The 22,162-nt window shown below is 44.1% G+C and overlaps 1 protein-coding gene across 3 annotated transcripts in view; it reads right to left on the bottom strand.

Annotated features, from left to right (window-relative positions):
* Window positions 1-21,192, bottom strand: part of RHEB (Ras homolog, mTORC1 binding) — a 41,104-nt gene extending 19,912 nt beyond the window's left edge. The window contains exon 1 of one of the 3 annotated variants that reach the window (XM_036412713.1): window positions 20,732-21,192. In XM_036412713.1, the coding sequence (XP_036268606.1) occupies window positions 20,732-20,783 (52 nt within the window). In that variant the 5' untranslated portion in view covers window positions 20,784-21,192. The remainder of the gene's footprint in view (window positions 1-20,731) is intronic. The other 2 variants (XM_045572402.1, XM_036412714.2) reach the window with 2 other exon arrangements.
* Window positions 21,193-22,162: the final 970 nt, after the last annotated feature.

The raw sequence follows: 22,162 nt of genomic DNA, 5'->3' as shown, positions 1-22,162 counted from the left end.
AACTAAGAATGCATTGGCATTATCAAGGCAAAAATTTGTAATTCTAATATTTTACAAAAACCTCATCACTCTAACAGATGAAGAAACTGAGGGTATTGAGACTGGAAAATGTTCCTTTAATTAGCATTTAGGCAATCTCATAATTTCTGTGAATATATGACAGAAATTTAAGCAAATAAGCTTTTATGAATTAAATGCTTTTGTGACATTATCAAAACACCGAGTAGCCAGATTATGATCTCTGAACGCATAATAATCTGGCCACTTAGTGTATATCCTATATAATAAAAGGATAATATGCAAATTGTCCCCTCGACCAGGAGTTCGACCAGCAGGCAGGTCAGCCAACCACCCATGCCCCCCCCCCACCCCCCCGTCAGGCTGGCCGGAACCCACCCATGCACAAATTCATGCATCAGGCCTCTCATTCTCATTCTCATCTCTCTCTCTCTCTCTCTCTCTCTCTCTCTCTCTCTCTCTCTCTCTCTCTCGCGTGCGTGTGCGCACACACAGATTATTATACTTTCAGAGATCATAATAATCTGGCCACTCAGTGTATACTAATCAACACGCACACTGCATATTCTGATAAAGGTAAATGACTCTTAAATAAGGCGTAAGCTAAGCTGATCTCCTTTGGTGTCCTTGAAATCTGGCTATTAATTTTAATATGGCAATGAGTAAAACATGATTAGTCTGTGTCTCCCCCCCCCCTTACATCTGGTTTAGAGAGTAAGCTGAAAAATAAGGAAAGTTTTTAGTTTTGATACTTGGTGAAGGTAGAAACCCTGTGCCTATCATCCAGTGTCAAAGGCCTACCAGTGTCCTGCACACAGCCAGTTCAGAAATGTTCTGGACTCACCAAAACACTGTGATAACTGAGCCCTACATTCTCATGGCTACGTGTCATCTAAAATCTCTACTGGAGGACATTAGAGCAGGGCTCCCTGGGAAGAAACAGTCCAGACAATTTTATCAGCAGGAAGCAGGGAGTGGTTCCTCCCTAATTCCATCCCAAATCCTTCCTTCTCAGGTCCACCCTTAGACACGCAGCCGAACTTCCATCTCAGAACCTAAAGCGAGAGCCAGGGAGGGCTCCTGGAGTCGCTGGTCTGCCTGCCTTCCTGAAACCACAGAGAGGAATTCACAGGGGGCATGAGGTTTTCTCACCAAAGGCAGGCAATCCTCTTATACTTAGAAATTTATCAATAGATAAGCTGGTTTAAAAGTGGGAGCTCCTGGGAGACAACTAGAAAATTCCCAAGTTGGCAGGCTTGTTATTTACCGCATTTTTCGGACCATAAGACGCACTTTTTTCCCCCCAGAAGTGGGGGGGGAAAAAGTCCCTGCGTCTTATGGTCCAAATATAGCCTACACATATACTTTAAAAAAAAAGTTTTTTTACTTGCCCGGCTCTGTGTGGTCTCTGTGTGCTTGCCTGGCTCTAAAATGGTTCTAAATGCTGCTGTTTACTTTACAGGGTTGATTACATGTGTTTATGACTGTGATGTTGGGTTTTAACGCACATAAAATATTTTAGGACACTATTTGTTTCAGAATCTTTTTTTCTTCATTTCCCTTCTCTAAAAACTGGTGCGTCTTATGGTCCGAAAAATACGGTACTCCTCCCAAGCAGCTAAGCACAAAGTTCACGGTGTCTCCAGAATTACTGACAACTGAACCACTCTCCACAAGGCAGCCTACAAGCGCTTTGGAAAATCAGACATTACTTCTCTGCTTAACATCCTAACTGTGGTTAGAATGAATTCCCAAGTTGGAACCACGACCCACACACTACGGGGGAGAGGGCCTACTTGCCCACCTCCCTAACCTCTAAGCTACCACTCCCTCGCAGGCTCCAGTCACATTCTTCAGTCCCTGCCAAGTTCCTACTGGCCTTAGTGCCTTTGTTCGAAACAGCCCCCAGATCTCTGACTCACTTTTGTCATTATTCTGGTCTGCACTCACATGTCCCTTCTTCAGAGGCCATCGCTAAAACTTCCCCATCTAAGGTGGTGCCAACTCCCTGACGCCACTCTATCATACCATCCTGTTTTCTTTCTTTTAGTGCTTGAAGTTATCTGAAAGTACCTTCATTAATTAGTCTTTGCACACCCTGCAGACACTCCAAATGACACTCTCATACATTCAGATACTAGAAAAGGTCTCATTTTTATAAATGTGACTAGGAAACAGTTCAATAGAAATTAAGAAACAACTGTCTAGTACTTATTGGTCCCCAAACACGGGCCTGCCTGTGATACCGGATACAGTAGTTGTCCAGGAACTGCATGCATTTCAAAAGAATTGTGTTCAAAAGACTGTGTTATGTAAGCTAGCTCATAAAGAGGCATTTAGCTCAAGATATAGAACAGCTTTTATGTAATGAAAATAGCAATAAAAAACCCTCTTTTATGTGAGCAAAGCTGAATAAGAATAAGAATATTCTTATTTATATTGAATGCTATTGTTTAAAGCAAAATATGTTTAATTAGGAAGAAAGAAAAGACCTTCTTAAGGGCTTCTAAAGAACACTTCCAGACACTGGGGGTTTTGTGTTTTTTCTGTCTTACAAACCCCCCCCCCCTTTTTTTTAAAGATAAGTGGTCAAGAGTTACAAAGCTAAAAAGTGACTTTTAAAAACTTTTTTTAAAAGCAGAACTGGACTAAAACCAGTAAAGGAAGGGATTAAATATGATGTATGTGATGAACTCCCCCCAAAGTGGAGAAAAACCAGTAGGAAACACTGGTTAGACTGCTCTCCGCACTGGCACCAGGCGAGTCTCACCGGCAGGGGTGAGCGAAGGGGAGGAGAGCCTTGGAGTTAGCACAGGAAATTTAGGAAGCCACAACCAAATTGAAAAGAAAATCCTATACACTAAACAAGACAGCATGAGATAAACAGTTACAGCTAACAAGTGCCCCACATTTTAAAAATACAATTATTGGCTCATATCTAAAGAAGAGTTCCTCATTTATATCACAGAGGGCACACAGTATTTGCCTGGCTAACTTCACAATTAACTTGAAAACATAATTAATCATTCTGGCAAAAGCAGACAATGTAATCCACCTGAGTCAAATGGAGGATCTGACAGCAACTTTTCCTGAGTAACTGGGACACCAGATCGGAAACCCCAGTCCTCAGGGAGCAGCTGGATTTCTCAATCAGTCGGACATGGGAGAAAGCGCTAATTATCCAGAAGTGGGACTGAAGAGAAGCTAAGTTTCCCTTGGGTTTCTCCTCCACTGGACTCTCCCTTAGGGGGAGACCATTAATTATTTAAATTAAGAAAGGACAGATAGGCTACATTTGCTGACATGACAGCTGTTTTCTGCTGTTTCCATTAAAAGCAGAGTTATTAGGCAACCAGTGTTGAAATCTTCAAGTCAGCACTAACTGATAATTAATCTTAGTAAATGAATCCCACTGCTCAGAGTGTTCTCAGTCCTGGTTCTAGTAATTTCTGTGTTTAAGGGACGTCCTCATCTAGAGCAGTGATTTGGCTCCTTTGGCCAAGTTTCCCAATGCAGTTTGATTGAAGCTACAAAAAGCCTTGTTCACCTATAGGAAATTATATTTATTTACTTGATCCCCTTTTATATTTTTCCTCATAATAACATCTCCATCTATTTGGGCCTTTGTCCTTGTCAAATTAAAAATTCTGGAACACCAATTTCCCGAAGATGTTTTAGCACCGATCAAGCTCTTAGTGGCTCATAGGTTTTAATAACCTGGGGACAATCTCCAACTCCTGATCAACTCTTGGAGAAATGCTAAATGCTCACAATTCAGGCGTGAGCTAAAGTACGCTGAAAAGGAGCACATACCTGGATGGGTGTATCAACAGAGACAAGTCTTCTAATTTGATAACACATTATGCAAGATTTGAAAATAATGTAATCAAGTATCCCACAATAACCTTCTAATACATTTTCTCAAAACTAAAAACCATCTCAACTTTAAAAATCATAAAAACAATTAAAAAAAAGTCTCACCTAAACTTTTACCAGGTAAAAACTGCACAGTGACATATACACTGAGTGGCCAGATTATTATGATCTCTGAGCACATAATAATCTGTCCACTCAGTGTATGTCCTATATAATAAAAGGCTAATATGCAAATTGTCCCCTCAACCAGGAATTTGATCAGCAGGCAGGCCAGACTCCACCCATGCACAAATTCATGCACCAGGCCTCTAACACACACACACACACACACACACACACACACACACACACAGAGTGGCCAGATTATTATGCATTCAGAGATCATAATAATCTGGCCACTCAGTGTGTTTCACAATGACAATATGGCACAGAATGTTTTTCCACCCAATATTTTCATAACAGAAGATGCATTTTCAAGGTTGTCAACTAAATCTTGTCTTCGTGATCTTTGCAAAATAGGTACTGTTTACACAAAACACTTGTTTTCAGATGAATTCTTAACTAGTTTTCATGCTTATTCTCCTAAAAACCCACAACTACTTGTACCTTACTCCCTTCCCGAAACCCACACTCCCTAGAACCGTAAGATATAACAGAAAGGAGAGGGTTTCAATCTAGCAACTAGTTTATCAAGTCACTGGGCAGAAGGGTCCTTGAGGACCACATGGTATATCTGGGACACAACCCATTCCAAGGGCTGCTTTCACTTTCACTTCAATTTCTTCATATCAGCTTCCAGAACTTTGATGTCCACATACACAAGCTGTCCTAACAGTTTAGCTTCAAAGCTCACTGGTCTTGCCACCAAAAACTGTCTCCATGCCACTTCAGTGACCCACCTCAGGAGTACACCATCGTGTGGTGACCACTGGTGACTCCACCTCCCACATCTACATGCACGGGTCATAAGCAGGGCAGCATTCTGCCAGTGCCCTCATTTTCTGACTCGAATCCCGACCATCCCTGGAAGCGATGTTTTCACGAAATCCACATACTGTGCTAAGATCAGCACTGTTTTCAAAGAAACAGGAATACTAGAGTGGAATGTAAATAAGAAAGTTGTTATGAAACTTCGGGTCAGTTATACATTCTTTTTTTAAAAATATATATATATATTTTATTGATTTTTTTCTTTTTACAGAGAAGAAGGGAGAGGAATAGAGTTGGAAATATTGATGAGAGAGAAACATGGATCAACTGCCTCGTGCACACCCCAATGTGGATGTGCCCGCAACCAAGATACAACCTTGACAGGAATCGAACCTGGCCGATGCTCTATCTACTGAGCCAAACCGGTTTCGGCTACACTCACATTCTTGATTGTGGGGCAAAGTAAAATGTATTTCTTACTATAGGCTACAGTGAAAAAGGTTAGGAATATACCACTCTAAATGATTATAGCTGAATCTCCAATCTCCACCATTTCCTTCCCTATCAGTTAAAGCCCCCAAATCAATCACTGTCCACTAGCCTTTCGTCAGAACCCTCCCATTTCCATTCCCTGGGCCCTCCAATTAACTGTGTGATTTAGTCACTTGCTTTGAGCCTATTGGACTTAGCTGCAGGCAAGTCCTACAACTATGTGGGTTAGAAACCACTCTTAAGTTATGGTGTTTGCTTGCAACCCCACCAGGTCCTGTCATCTCAGGAACCCTCTGTGCTTCTTTTTCTCCTACAACAGTCAAGTTTCCCCAGCAGGGTCACAGGGTAACTTATTCCAAATTCTTGAGTCCCACCCAAACCTACAGGATGGGAATATTAATCCCCTACCCATTCTGCTGCACACTACAGTTTAAGAGCCACTGCTAGAAAAGTTCAAATTGAACAGATCACCCTAACTTCTCCAGCCTGCTCCCAAATCCTCCAGTTCCTCCCAGCAGCTCAGACAATAAGCACTTTTTAAAAGTTAAAATACTGCCAAGACCGGTTTGGCTCAATGAGCGTCGGCTTGGGGACTGAAGGGTCCCGGGTTCGATTCCGGTCAAAGGTATGTACCTTGGTTGCGGGCATATCCCCAGTAGGGGGTGTGCAAGAGGCAGCTGATCGATGACTCTCTCTCATCGATGTTTCTAACTCTCTATCTCTCTCCCTTACTCTCTGTACAAAATCAATAAAAATATATTTAAATAAATAAATAAATAAATAAATAAATAAGTTAAAATACTAGAGGCCGGTACATGGGAGGTGGGTAGTGGGGGTGGTAGTGGTGGTATCCCTCAGCTCAGCCTGCACCCTCTCCAATCTGGGATCCCTAGAGGGATGTCCGACTGCTCGTTTAGGCCCGATCCCACTCACTGGACATCCCTCTCACAATCCAGGACTGCTGGATCCCAACTGCTAGCCTGCCTGCCTTCCTGATTTCCCCTAACCACTCGCATGCCAGCCTGATTGATGTCTAACTGCTCCCCTGCCAGCCTGTTTGCCCCCAACTTCCCTCCTCTGCTGGCTGGCCTGGTTACCCCTAACTGCCCTCCCCTGCAGGGTTGATCACCCGCAACTGCCTCCCTTGCAGGCCCGGTGCCCCCCAACTGCCCTCCCTTTCTGGCCTGGTCCTTCCCAATTGCTCTCCCCTGCTGGCCATCTTGTGTCCACATGGGGGCAGCCATCTTGTGTGTTGGAGTGATGGTCAATCTGTATATTACTCTTATGAGACAGGATAGAGGTCAGATGCCCAGGTGGGGGCCAGCTGGTTTTCCCTGAAGGGTGTCCTGGATCAGGGTGAGAGGGTGGGTGTTCCCTTGAAGCGTAGGATGGCCTTGGTGAGGGGCCTGTGGTGGTTTGCAGGCCAGCCATACCCTCCGACCCCCTCCCGCAACACAAGCAGAAGTCCTGGTATCTGGGATTTATGTATCTTCTACAATTGAAACTTTGTAGCCTTGAGCGGAGTTAAGCTTCCTGCTTGCTCTATGGCGGCAGCCATTTCTGTTGGAATTTATGTATCTTCTATAATGGAAACTTTGTACCCTTGAGTGGAGGCCTGGGCCCACAGGGTGTGTGCAAAGCTTGGCTTCCTCCATTGCCAGGGAAACCCAAGCCTCCCTCCTACTCTCTCTGTGACTGCAGCTATCTTGGTTGGGGTTAATTTGCATACTCACTCTGATTGGCTGGTGAGCATGGCTTGTGGGTGTAGTGGAGCAATGGTTAATTTGCATATTACTCTTTTATTAGATAGGATAGCCCCCTTGCCAAGTAGAAAACTAGTGTCAATTCTCCACTGCTGTGTAACAAACTGCCCCACACTCATGGCTGAAGCTGAGATCAACATCCTCTTCATCTGTTTATGAGTCTACAGTTAAGACTGCACTGGACTGGGTCCTCTGCTGGTCTTGTAATCACTTGTGTCGGCCTTGGCTGGTAGAGGCCAGGACTAGATTCAGATGGGCCAACTGCGCCTTCTCCCTTCCCATTGTCCTCTCCCCACGCCCTCCAGCATGTCATTGGAAGCTCCAGACAACACAAAAGCCGAAGCTGGTGGCTTGTATGGAGAAACCTGGCACTGGCATGAGCTTGCAGCATGCTGCAGTCCAGGAGTGCCACGGGGCTGGCACCAGTACAGGAAGATGCTTCTCTGGGAGCCACCACAGAACAGATATCAATAAATGGACCAGGTTTGCAAACAGCAAAGAGACTACAGAATCACCTGGGTTCTAAGTGGACTGCCCCCTAAATATATCATCACTGATGAAGAGCCAGAGCTGCACAAAGGTTTGCCAATGTGTCCCATAATGACAGCAATGATGATTAACGCTTGCCAAGTGCTGCATCCGTTTCAGCAGCACTAAAAAGATGTAGTGCTGCCGACAACAGCATCAGGTTGCAGCTTCCGTGAGGGGTGGTGTTATATACACATATGTATATACATCAGTCCCCAAGGAAACCTTTAAAAATAAATACACTCATCTCAGCATTGATTTAAAAGGAGGCGCATAGGAGTTCCTGTGTGTTCTCCATCAGCGCCTACTAGCCCTCTAATACAGACCCACCCTGAATATCCACCACACACAGGTCAGATGAGGGCATGTGAAGCAGGTAATTCAAATTTTAATTGTTCACCACAACACACAAGCGAGACATTGTTTTAAGAGTTTACAAAAACAGTTTCGCATGAATTATCTCACTTGTGCCTATGAGTGAAGCAGGGTTGACATCATCTTATTCTTTCTCACACCCCCTTCCCAATATTTAAAAATAGATGCTAGGAGAGAAAAAAAACACATACAAAATCCAAGGTGCAATTATTATGACAAAGACAAGACAGAGACTAATCAAGTAAAACTTGTTCATAAGATTATTACTCAAATACTCCCTGGGTGCTTACTATTACTACCAAGCACTATGCTTCCAGATATATCCCCCTGAGAACATGGGAAATAAGTTTATAAAATGATAATAGATATGAGTTACAGAAATAATAAAATTATTAACTGTCAAGGTTATTTTTTATTTAAAAAAATATATATTTTATTGATTTTTTACAAAGAGGAAGAGGGAGAGTTAGAAATATCGATGAGAGAGAATCATCGACCAGCTGCCTCTTGCAACCCCCCCCCCCCCCCCACTGGGGATGTGTCCGCAACCAAGGTACATGCCCTTGACCGGAATCGAACCCGGGACCTTTCAGTCCGTAGGCCGATGCTCTAGCCACTGAGCCAAACCGGTTTCGGCAAACTGTCAAGGTTATATTAAAAAGAAACAAGTGACCTAGCCGGTTTGGCTCAGTAGACAGAATATTGGTCTGCAGACCCAAGGGTCCCACGTTTGATTCTGTTCAAGGGAACATACCTGGGTCACAGGCTTCTTACAACCAATCGATGTATTTCTCTCACATCGATATTTCTCTCTCTCTTTCCTCCTCTTTCATTCTTTCTAAAAACTAATAGAAAAACATCCTCAGGTGAGGATAAATAAAAAAATTAAAAAAGGAAAATAAGTGCTGCCAGGAGAGGCCATGAAACTGCCAAAGATGATTAAATACGATAATCATGCTGGGCCAGTGTGTGGCTCAGCAGTTGTGCCTTGACCATAGCGGGGAGGTTGAGGGTTTGATTATCGGTCAGGGCACATTCCCTCCCCTGGTTGCAGGCTCAATCCCCAACAGGGGGTGTTTTCTTTCTTATGGATGTTTCCTCCCCTTTATTTTCTCCCTTCCTCTCTCTCTGAAGTCAATAAAAACATATTTTAAAAAAACTTTAAAAAATAATAGGATACTCATTTCTATAAGGAGAATTGGAGAGGAAGCCGATTTGGAAGGCAAGGGAGGCGATAGACCTGATAAACTGCAGTAAATTAAATATTTGGCAACAATAAAGAATGAATTTTGCTAGATTTGTGAGCAAATGGAAAGAAGGTTGAGGGTCAGAGTGGGAAAGAGCTGAAAAAAGCAAACAAGAGATGAGTCCTCAAATTTTAACACAATCTTTAACATATTAAAGAGCACAAAGTTTAAGACTGATCAAAACTAGTAATGACAAAAAATTAGGACAATCAAATGATACAGCGTATTCACCATGAATAATTATAAAGATTACTAGAGGCCCGGTGGATGAAAATTCATGCACTGGAGGGGGGATCCATCAGGGGCGGGAGGTGGCCTAGCAACAGGGGAAGGAGATGCCCCATCACATCTGCTGCTGCCAATGCAAGCCTCGCTGGCCCTGGTTACCAGAGCCTCGGGCAACCCTGGGCGGCTAGGGGATTGGGCACTGCCATTTTGTAGCTGGGGGCTCTGCCATCTTTGAGGGTGCATCAGTCAATTAGCATATTCCCTCTTTATTAGATAGGATTTCTTCAAGAGTTCTTCCAAATCTGCTCTGAGTCAATTTACTAACAACCCTGGCATTCCTCACTGTCCCTGCACGGTCCACCAGCCAGCAGCCAGCAGCCACAGGAGAACAGTGAGCACTTGAAAGGTGGCCAGTCCTAACTGAGATAGCATAAAATGTACTTAAGACTTGAAAACTTAGCATAAACAATGTAAAAATATCAATATTCATTACATATTGAAATAATATTTTGAACATACTGGACTAAATTATATTACATTATTTTCACCTCTTTATTTTTACTTGTTTAATGTGGCTACTAGAAAATTTTAAATTCCACATGTGGCTTGCATTCTATTTCTCTTGGACAATGCTGCTCAATACCATAGTTGAAGGAATAGGAACATTTTACTTGTATAAACACAGCTGCTTACAAGAAAGAAGTCTAAGAAATAGAAGGTATGTTCATTTTGTCCAGTTTTTTAGGATAATGCTCATTCAGAAACATGGCCAGAGTAAGAAAACAATTTATTTCATTAAGTATATTCACTCATTTTGGTAGCAATTATGCAAAATGAAAAGGTTTAGACATGAAGTCCAACTTCCCCTTCTCCCAACAGGAAAATGGGAACATCCTGTAGTTGGTCAGGAAGCTCAGCACCCTCCCCGGTACAGTGAGCAGTATGTGGCCAAGTAGGTTTTGCAACCTCCTTTGCTGCCAAGGCAACAACCCTGCAGTATGAGGGTGTGTTGGGGCAGATCCTCAGGTAACATAAGGACCCAGGAGCAGCACACCCCCAAGCCCCAGTTGCAGGAGCAGCCACCTGTCTCGACCATCGACAAGTCAAGACAAGACAAGAGAAGTGTGTGGACTAGTTTGTAGACCATCGCCAAATCCTGGTTCTTTTCTACCATTTCTCATTTTAGCCAGTGGCACCATTACCCACCCAGGCACTCATGCTAACCACTGAATGTTATCCTAACATCCGCCACATCGAAGTTTGATTCTTCCTGTAATTAACAATCCTTAACATATTAAAGAGCATCTCAAATCTGTCTCCTCGTCATCTCACCAGCACTCCAATAGTCCATGACTCCTTTAAAAAAATATTTTTATTGATTTCCGAGAGGAAGGGAGAGGGAGGGGGAGAAAAATCAATGATGAGAATCACTGATTGGCTGCCTCTTGCACACGCCACACTGCGGATTGAGCCCACAACCTGGGCACATGCGACCTCCTGATTCATAGGTCCACGCTCAAATACTGAGCCACACTGCTGGGGTGTCTGCGAGATCTTAATGGTGAACTTCAATATGTGACTGTCTTCCCACTTCCATTCCTGACTGCCTTCATCCCTGACACAGAGCAGTGGGAAGGATCCTGTTGAGGATATAAAGCGGGAGAAGCTAACTACAGACCAGGGGCCAAATGTGCTCAGCCTATGAGCTATGAATAAGGATAGTTTTTACATCTTTATTTTATTTTTATTGTGTTAATCCTTAGAGGATATATATATTCTATCACTTTTCAGAGTGGAAAGGAGGGAGGGAAGAGAAGAGAAAGAAAAAAACCACACATAGACGTCTCAAGACACATTGATTGGTTGATTCCAGCACAAGCCCTGACGGGGGCAGGGAGTGAACCAGTACCCCAGGTATGTGCCCTTGACCTGGAATCCAACCCACAACCTTCTGGCAAGGGCTTACACTCTAACCACTGAGCAACACCTCCCCAGGGCTGGTTTTTACATCTTTAAGTAGCTGAAAAGAATCAATAATATGTCATACCATGTAAAAATTAGATGAAATTCAAATGTCGGTGTCCATAAAGTTTTGTTGGCACACAGCCACGCCCATTTGTTATATGCTGTCTGTAACTGCGTGTGCTACAAAAGCAGAAGGGAGTAGTTGCGAAAGAGGCCATGTGGCCTACAAAGCCTGACATAAATTTACCATCTGGCCTTTTACAGAAAACATTTGCCAAGCCTGGTATAGACAAATCACCTTATTGCTGCTTACAACACTTCAGTGACTTTCCACGTTTCTAGGAAAAGTCTAAAACTTCCCACAGGGCCACAAGGCTGTTCTTGGTAGACAACTGGCATACAGATTAGTCCCACGTGATCTCCTTGCCATTCACATCTTACTCTTCTCCTCATCCACCAGCCAACACCCAGCCTTCTCTTTACTTCTGAGTGCCAACCTCTTTCTCCGCGCTAGGAGGTCTGCACATGCTGTTCCTTTCTACTGGAAGGCCCTGCCCTTCTCCTGCCCCCATGCTCCCCACCCTCTGCCTGGCCAACTCCAGCTCTAATGACAGCTTGCGAGGGACAAGTCTTCTGCTCCACCCATGGTTATGTTAGCTCTCCCTTGAATTATTTCTCTAAGCATTTATTCAAATTGTTTTTAAATAGTAATTTGTATTATTTAGTGTTGGTTCTGGGACCACTGCTTAAATTCAAATCCTAGCTCTGCCACTTAATAACTGACCTAGGCCAAATCATTTAACCTTTCTGTAGCTCAGTTTCCTGCTCTGCAAAATAGGCATAATAATGGTACTTAGAGTTCAGTAAGTACTTTAAAAACACCTGCCAATATCATTATTAGTAGCAACTGTTTACAGTGGTTCCTCACTAGATTGAGGCTCCCTGAGGGCAGAGATCAGGATGGCCCTAGCTTTCGTGACTAGAATAGGGCCTGGTAAACAGTGATGACCACCTATTTGAACTACATGTGACACTTAAATCACAAACTGTTCTCTTCAAACAGTCATTTTAGAAATTCAATCTTTTGGGGACTGAAATCCTATAGGGGTGTCGAACTCAATCAGAGAAGGGGCCAAAATCTAAAATCCAGCCTAAATCGCGGGCCGAATGGTTTACTGAACAGTCATAAACTGTCATTGTGATGGAAACGCAGCGGAGTGCAGTGATGACAGCGCGGTGCGGGCCACATTGCAAGGCCTGGCGGGACGGATTTGGCCCGTGGGCCTTGTGTTTGACACAATAATACAAATTACTATTTAAAAACAATTTGAATAAATGCTTAGAGAAATAATTCTATCATAGAAGATGGATAATAAAAGCACTTGACTCTTCCCCTGGAAATATGCACATCTCAGGGAAGCTCATGAACAGCGAGTGAAGAAGCATGACTCTAAGTTGGCACTGGTATTCAATACATGCCACCCAGGCTGCAGAGAAGGCTACCAGTGGCTCAGAATTCACAATGAGAGCACGGCCAGCTAAAATGTTCAGAAACAGAATCCAGGTCTCTCTCAGCCTGTATACACACAGGAGATTTCTTCTGATAATAACACTAGGCTTTAACTTCAGGGCTTGCATTTTTGTGGTCCTCCTGCCCTCCAGTATGGAGCTCGGAGATGCTGTCAGCCACTCCGGCCCCCTGGTGTACTCCAGGCCACACAAACCAGGTCAGAAATTCATTATCCCACATCTAGTTACTCCCCAGCAGGCAGACCAGAAAGTCCATAGTGTGTTCCACTTCCGCTCACACCAGGGAGTGTCTCCAGTTTGCCAAGGTCGTTCTGAACCTCTTCATCTATGTTAAGCCATGGCTGAATTTCACCATATATTTAACTCATCAAGTCATGAACAAGAATAAAGAGAACCTATATTTTAAAATATTCTCTTTAAAATAAATTCCAAATGTGATTGAGATTTGAAGAAAAGCAAGTGATCAGCTAGATGCACTTATATCTAAGGCATACAAGTATTACAAAAGCATTTCCACTTCAGAAAATTATATTAACTGTAAAAGCCAATATCTTTATTTCCATGTTCACAAATTATTTACCCTGCCATCACAGTTACTTTTTAATCTTGAAAAAAGTAGGATCACACATATTGTTAAAACACCAATTTGTTTAGAAATTCCACTCCCACCTCAGGCTTTCTTCAAGTAAGCAAGCAAGCACAGAAAAATGGAGGAAGGGTGATGGGAAGGTAAGGGAACTCAATTATATTAGTTATACCACCAACCAAGGACAGGAAGGAGTGAACTTTGTTGAGATCCTTAAATTGCCTACTTCTACTGTCCAGAGCCCTGGAATATCTGTGCTAAACCAACATCAATTTAGACTTCACATACCATCTTCCATGGAACTCTTTTTTTTTTTTTTTAAACAAAAGCCCAATATACATTTAGAAATATCAAAATACTAAATTAGTATTTTTACACACAAAAAAGAAAATAAAGTAGTATTCCAGGACCTCTGTGTTTTGAGGTATTAAATTACATTTCTAAATCAAACACTTCCTGTTGAAGGTACCCAGCAGTCTGCATTCTGACAGTTATCGGTTTAAGACAGCAATTTCTCTAGCAACTGTTAAGCCTTAATTTGGTACTTCAGGATAAACTAGAAACAAGAATAAAGGTTCCCTTAAGTGTGAGCACTAAAGACTTCATTCATAATGCTTTAACTTGTACAATCATGTCCAAGTTCAGTTTTGGTTTAGCCCAATAACTAAGTACAATCTACTCATGAACAATATTAAAATCACTAATATTGTAGGCCTAAACTAAGGAAAGTGAGGTGTATGTTTTAACTGCATCATCACGGGTAGAGATGGCTAGTTCTCATTTGTGATAAAGTGGCTGTTTTTACTTTCACCCTATTACCCGTGTTTGAACCATGTCAGTATTAGTATACAGGTCTTGGGTACACTGCTATTCTCAGTGATTTTTATTATTTTAGGTAAGCCTCAATCTTACCAGGTCAAAAAACAACACACCCCAAACTGCACCACAATCAGAGGCCAAGTCAGCCAGTACTGAGATATCCTAACTCTCCTGAGGCTTTAGCAACTCCCTGCTTACTGCTCAGAAGGAATGATTCCCTAATGCTCCTGCCAGGCCCTGCAAAATCCAGCTACTGACTACCTTTCCAACTTAATTTCCTACTCCCACCTCATTATGCTCGAGCCACCCCCGCTTCCTTCTATGGGATGCAGGCAGGCCAAGTTCTTCCTGTCCCCTCCCCTCCTTGTCTCTCATGCCCCATCCTTGCCTCAGGATGCTGCAGGGCCTCCTAGGAAGGCTCCTCAGGACTCACCACAGCAGCTAGGATGCAGCTGGTCTTGATTTGACTCCGCACAACAGTGAGCAGTCTAGAAAGATGCTGTACACTACAGTTTAATGGTTCTCATTAGTGCAGCCTGCAAACCTCTGTGGGGTGGAAACCTTTTGAAGGAACTCATGAGGTCAAAACTATTTTCATAAAAATGCTACGATATTATCTGCCTTTAAACTGTTTCCATATTTGCAATAAAGGTGCAAAACCAATGGTGGGCAATACCATTAGCTGGGTGCCCCTCAGCACTAATCAGGACAGTGGGAGCAAGCTGTAGAAAGTCACCATATTCTTTACTACCATGCACCCACATTAAAAAACAACCACCATTTTCACTTAGCATGATCTTGAGGAAGAAGTAAAATTATTACTTTTATTAAATCTTGTCCCTTAAGAGCATGTCTTTTTAGTATTCTGCATGACAAAATAGGATATGTGCACGGAGCATCCTGCTACATACGGAAGTGTGATGGTTGTCTCCAAGCGAAGCAATGTTGCGAAGTGATCTGATATAGCCACTTTACTCAGGGAACACCATTTTTCCTTTCAAAACTGACCAACAAACGATCATTATTTCAAATGTGGATATTTGGCAGGCATTTTCTTGAAAATGAAAGAAATGAGACTGTCACTCCAAGTAAAACTGCTAGCACTTAGCCAACAATTAAATTCGATCTTTCAAGAGGAAATTAGGTTTGCATCACTCATGGCTAGCTTAACAGCCTCCCAATATCTAGTTTTTTTCTGATAGCGGTGATGATATTAAATGTGACTTTTAAAAGTATTTTCATATTGAAATGTATCAAAATGCAGAAAGATCTACAAAACAGTGGACCAATATTTCCCAAATGATCAATATATGATGTAATAAAATCAGGCATGGGCGGAAGACCCATTCAAAGTGCAAAACAACCCAATAGAGTCCAATGTAACAAGCCAGAAACTTAAACCACATGATTTCATATTGCAAACTACAACTAACCTTTAAGAAACTACCACCTATGACATTTAGGTGGATTATCAAAGAATAGCCACAATTACCTGAAAAAGCTACTAAAATACACCCTCTTTCCCAATTATGTAGCTGTGCAGGCTGGACTCCCTTCATATATTTCATTGGAGTAAGTATCACATTGCAATGAAATGAACTCAGAGAAGGGATATGGGAATCAGCTGTTTTTTAAACCAGACATTTAAAGATTCTTGCAAAAGTGTAAAACACTTTATCAAAACCCCAGTTGCTTTTATTCGTAGAAACTGATGGAAATGCAAGGGACTCAGAAGAGCCAAAACAATCTTGAAAAAGAATAACTCACTCATCCCTGTTTTGAAACTTACTATTATACAACACTATAGTAATCAAGACAGTGTGATACTGGCATATGGACACACATATAGATCAGAGGAATAGAGCCCAGAAATAAATTTCCCCTCACATTTCTGGTCATTCAGTTTTTGACAAAGACGTCAAGACAATTCAATGAGGGAAGAATAATCTTTTTTAAAAAGGGGGGCTAAAAAAAGGGGGTTTTGGAACAACTTGATGCCCACATGCAAAAGAATGAAGTTGTACCTCTACTTCCTATCATGCAAAAATTAACTCTTAATATATCATAAACTCAAATGTAAGCTAAAATATAAAACACTGAGGAGAAACCACAGTATTTAAGTCCACCCAGCCCTGGATAAAGCTTCACAGGAAGCAAAAAGTTTCCATCCACAGAATGAAAATTATTTGCAAATCATGTATGATACCACTGTTCCATAAAGATGGCTAGAATAAAAACAACAGACAATAACAAGTGTTGGTGAGGATGTGGAGAAACTGAAAGCAATGTCAGTTGTTGATGGGAATATAAAAATGGCACAGCTGATTTGGAAAACAATTTAGACAGTTCCTCAAAATGTTAAACATAAAGTTACTCTATGTTCCAAAAATTCCACTCCCAGAAATATACCCAAGATAAATAAAAACATACACTTCAACACTTAAGATAAAAATGTGTACAGGAATGTTCATAACAACATTATTCATAATAGCCAAAATGAAGAACAACTTACGTGTCCATCAGTTGACAAATATAGAAATAAAATGTGTTATATTCAAACAATGGAATATTATTTGGTAATAAAAAAGTAAATTCATAGAAACAGAAAGTGGATGCCAAGGGCTGAGGGGAAGGGAGGATAGGGAGTGACTGCTAATGGGCAGAGTTTCTTTCTGGGGTGATGAGGGTAAGTATGGATAAGTATATCCTACATGGACATTTAGTAACATTCAGCAATGAAAGTGATAACCACAAATGCAAACTCTGGTTATTCTCTTGTACAGAAGATTGAATGATTTAAAAAAAAAGTTAACAGCCAGCGTGGCTCCGTGGTTGAGTGTTGACCTATGAACCAGGAGGTCATGCTAGATGCCAGGTCAAACAGGGCACCTGCCCAGATTGTGGGTCGCATGCAGGAGGCAGCCGATCAATGATTTTTTTCTCATCATTGATGTTTCTATCTCTCTCCCTCTCTGAAATCAATATATTTTAAAGTATATTCTCATTTGTGGACCCCCCCCCCCCCCGCAACACACACATTTTAAAGTATAACCCTAGCTGGTTTGACTCAGTGGACAGTGTTGGGCCTGTGGACTGAAGGGTCCTGAGCTCAATTCCAGTCAAGGGCACATATCTTGGTTGCAGGCTCAGGTCACCTGCAGGAGGCAACCAATGGATGTGTTTCTCTCACATTGATATTTTTCCCCCTCTCTAAAATCAATGGAAAAACCTCCTCGGGTGAGGATTTTAAAAAAAAGTATAAAAATAATTTCAAGCTTCAATGCAAGGTGACCACTGCAGGACTACCAACCCCCACACACAACCTCAAAATGTTAGTAAGCACTTGAACATACAATTTCACATACTAACAGATTTTATACATGTTTTACCTTAAAATATTTCAGTGAAATGTGTCCAAAAGGGATAATTTAAAAACAGACAGTAAAACAGAAGACAATTGGCTTGTATTCTATTTGGAACAAAGCTGATGCTATCTTTTCTTGTGAAGTATACAAATCAAAGAAAGCATCTTCGCTACTACATAAAACATCTGAGAAGGTAAAAGTGAAGTTACTTTTTGCTAAATTGCCTTTTATAAAACAGAGTGGTTTCATTTTCTCTCATGATTGTTCACACTCCTGGGATCCCCTCTGGTTAACCTCAGAGGCTTACATATGGCAAACCACTTTTGGATTATGCTCTGATGGTAAACTAGATTATCAAAGCCTCTCTAGAAAATTCCAGTGAAAGATGCACCAGATTTTATTTGAGATAGTCACCTGACACTACAACTTTTACTTGATTGAGTTGAGTTACCTCCTACCCTGGGACTACTGTTTGCATCAGAAACAATGGGTGTAAGGGAGCCGGGACACTGGTGACTGCTGGACAATGAATACAGAGCGCTCCCTGAAAGCCAGCCTGCGTTATAGGTGACGTGTCCTTAACGCTTAGCATTGTAAACAACAGGATAAGTACTTCAGGGGGAAGAAGAGTCGTATAAATTATCTGAGAACTGTCTTTTCCTTATTGATGATTTCATCAGTGTTTAAAAGTTGTAACATTTAGTAGTTTTATCTAAAGGCAAAATTTAAAAATTAAGTCTGTGGCATGGTAAGTATTCACTAGTCAAAATGGCTTAAGATTTTTAATCAAGAGAACATTCTGAGAAAAGTATGGTTTCTAGTTGTGCCTTTTTCTACCACTTTACCCCATCAAAATGACACAACAGCTTAACAATACAAAACAACACAATTTAGAAACCCAATACTCCAATTTCTCTAGTACAGCACCATCTGTAAGCAGACATGCCAGTAAACTCTTGGGAGTCTAAATACTGAATCATTTCCCCAAGAGTGGCTAGTAGGTGGAATCAGGGACTTACTTCCTTTTTGATGCCGGCAAACAAAACAGAAGACCCCACAAACCAGAAAATGTCCTGGTTCATAACAAAGGTCAAGAGCTCAAAAATCAAATACAAAGATTGGGAATAACTTAACCTCTCCAAAATACCTTTACTTCACTCATCACTATCCTTGAAAGTAAATACGGAGAAAACGGAAGAGGTTACTATATTGAGGGCATAGAAAATAGGGACTAGAACTTAATCTGTGTCCCATGGGAGGCTACTTAGAAGAGTATTTAACAAACAGAAGCTCACACTAAATGTCTTGAAGTGACCTGTCACATCTGGGTATTTAGGAGGGGGATGACTAGAAGGAAGACAAAACAGAAGAATTTCAATTGAACATAAGGAACTTCTTCAGTAAAAATGATAAAACAGGCTTGCTTACTGATAAAACCCCAGAATCACCTCAAGAATTTCAAGGGGAAGCAAGTCTGGATCTTTGGGGCATCTTTTGAGTTAAATCAGGTAGGCCAGGTACACGTCACCCGTAACCTGATTATTCAGACTGCTAGTGGGCACTGCTTGTGTGCTTAGATAGGGCTCACACAGAGCCAGGCTATGCCACAGTCCCGTTCTTCAAAATGCAGTGGAGGAAACAGTACAGATAAGCAAGGGCTGGTGATTCCCGCTGCCAATAAAGGCTGAAAGGCGGGTTCCATATGGGCATTTGGGGACTGCTAACCACCCTAAAAGCCTCACTTGGACGCATGGTACTTCCGGCGGCAGCTGTGAGGGCTGTCACTTATCTCCCCCACATATGCTATGACCCGGCACTGCACCTTACAAGAGGGGTCCCTATGACTCTTGGAACCTCCTATCTCCACACAAGTGCCTTTGGTCCCTCGCCGGCACTCGGAGGAAGCATGACAAAAGGATGAGTAAGCAAGCTGCAGCTCATCTTGGTCAAAGAGCACAGACCCTGGCACGGGCGGTGGAAAATGGGGGTGGGGGTGGGGAAGCAGAACAGAAAGTGGAGTCGGGGAGCTCTTCCAAGGAACTGTAGGCAGCTACACGCTTTCCTATGGCAGCGGTTACCTCCTCCTGCGACCACCGCTGATTCCAAACCCTCGCCTTCACCACTAGGGTCAAGTGCACATTTTCCGTAGACAGTTACTTCTTAAAAACAACACGAAAACATAAAAATTCTCCAGCCTTCTGCTTGTCAAAGACAATAAATAAGGCCGCACCTGAAACACGGTTAAGTTCAACGGTTCTGCTTTCTTTCTCTCTCTCTTTTTATTTTTATTTTTGGAATCCTGTCCACCCCGCACCCCATCACAGATCAACCCGGATCGGCCAAGAGGCGACTGCCAGTAAGTTTCAAATCCATGTCAACCTCTTGGGGGGAAACAACAACAACAAACTTCTGAATTACTTCAACAGCATGGTTGCAAGTACCTGACCTTATTTTTCTCAGAAGGAAAATAGGCCACGGAGACCAGACATTTGTCTGTCCCGGCCCTGCCGCTCCGCAGCACACGCGGGGCTTCCGCCGCCTTTAGGGCTCTTCGGCAGGAAACTTGCCCTCGGCAGCTAAACGTCCCCGGTTTTCTCTAGAATGCGAACTTCAACGCAGACAGAAAACCCGAGGTGCCGTTTCCTTTGTTAAAACCCCACGGACTCGATTCACTTTGGGCGGAGAGGCTGCCAGCAGCGACCACGACCGCGCGCGCCGCGGAGAGGAGGGGAGACAGGTGCGGCTCCCGCCCCGGCGGCCCGGGCCCCTCCGGCGCCACCCCGGCCTCGGCCGAACCCAACTCCCCGCCGTCCGCGGCCTCCCCGACTCGCCCTCCGCGCGCCCCGCCGCCTCCGTTCCAAACGGCTATGGCGGCGGCGGGCGGCTGGTTACGAAACGCGCGGCCGCCACATGGCCGTGCCAGCCCCAAACTTGGCGGGGCCCGCCGAGCCCCGGCGCCCAGGCGAGGCCGGGCCGCGCGCTAGGAGGCCGCGCGGCGCCGCCACTCACCCACAGACCGGTAGCCCAGGATCGCGATCTTCCGGGACTTGGACTGCGGCATCTTGGCGGCCTCCTCAGCCCCGGGCCAACCACATGAACCGCGGCGGCGGCGGCGGCGGCGACTCCTGTGCTGCGATCGGCGGCGGCCGCGCCGGGGCAGAGCGGCATCCAGGGGCGGGGCGGGCGGGCGCGGCTGCCTCCGCTCCTCGCTCGCGCGCCCAACCGCCCGGAACCGCCGCGCGGCCCCGCCCCCAAACACGCCCACGTGACCCTCGCCGCCGCCCGCCGTCGTCCGCGTCAGCCTCGCGCCGCCGGCTGCGTTGGCCGCCCCCGCCCCCGAGACGCACGGAGATGGGTCGGACGACGTTTTACTTTAAAGGGGAAGAGCAGGGGCGCTGAGACGCCTCGGGAAAAGTCACGACTGAAACTCGCTGCGTCATGACCCTCCCACCGTCTTCCGCCGATGTTTAATTACGCCAGTCCTCCCGGAGCCCTGATTGGGCCGCTCCCGTCCGCCCGCGCGATGACGCGACGGAAACTCCGTCTCCCATTGGGGGCGGCGGAGCGGCAGCCTCAGGGCGGGGCCGCTCTAACGAAACCTAAAAATAAGCCGGGCGGCGGCCGCGCGTCGGGGCGCCAGCGAGGTTTGAAGGCTTTGAAGATCGCAGGGTGTGGGGGTTTGGTGGGGGGTCGGGGGCGGGGAGGAAGACGCTAGCTTCTCAGTGATTGGTTAAGAACAAGGTGAGGGGCGGGGTGAGCTGTGGGAGGCACGATCATTGGTGGAACGCGGAGAGAGCGGCGGTCTGGCTCCCGCTGAGCCCTTAGAAGGCGCGAGACGCCGGGCGCGTGGCTGTTACCTGCGGGCCTCCGGATTTGCCGGGGTTCCCTTTTTTAGCCCCTTCTCTGGGTTGGTGTTAGTGAGTCTGGATTTGATGAAGTATTTGGTGGTTAAACGTAATTGGCTGGTGATGGGAACGGTAAAGTAAAATAAAAGACACCCGCAGTGAAGGACGGTGGGAAGAATAAAATGTGTTAATTCAAAATGTTTTGCAGTTCATTCAGAAAGTTTGCACGTCATCAGTTCTGATTACTACTCTGCGACATGCGGACCCCACAAACCTCACAGATCAACACCTTTAATTTTCAACACTCGCGTGGCTAATTTAGTAGACAAACTGAGTGGTCTGAGCATCATCCTATGGTCCCATGGACCGGGAGGTTCAGGTTCGATTCCCAGTCGGGACACGTGCCCAGGTTGCGGGTTCAGTCCCCAATAGGGGGCGTGCAGAAGGTTCTCATCATTGATGTTTCTCTCCCCCCCCCCTTTCTTTCTGAAATTAATTAAAACAAAACAAAACAAAACACCCCGTCCTTTTAGAGGGGATCTAATCTGTTGGGCTCGAGATCTCGTGTGGGCTGACCTCTTCAGACGCTGCTCTA

This window comes from Pipistrellus kuhlii, unplaced genomic scaffold (assembly GCF_014108245.1).
Source record: "Pipistrellus kuhlii isolate mPipKuh1 unplaced genomic scaffold, mPipKuh1.p scaffold_m20_p_47, whole genome shotgun sequence".
In the NCBI taxonomy this organism is placed as follows: domain Eukaryota; kingdom Metazoa; phylum Chordata; class Mammalia; order Chiroptera; family Vespertilionidae; genus Pipistrellus; species Pipistrellus kuhlii.
This window is presented reverse-complemented; position numbering and strand designations above follow the sequence as displayed.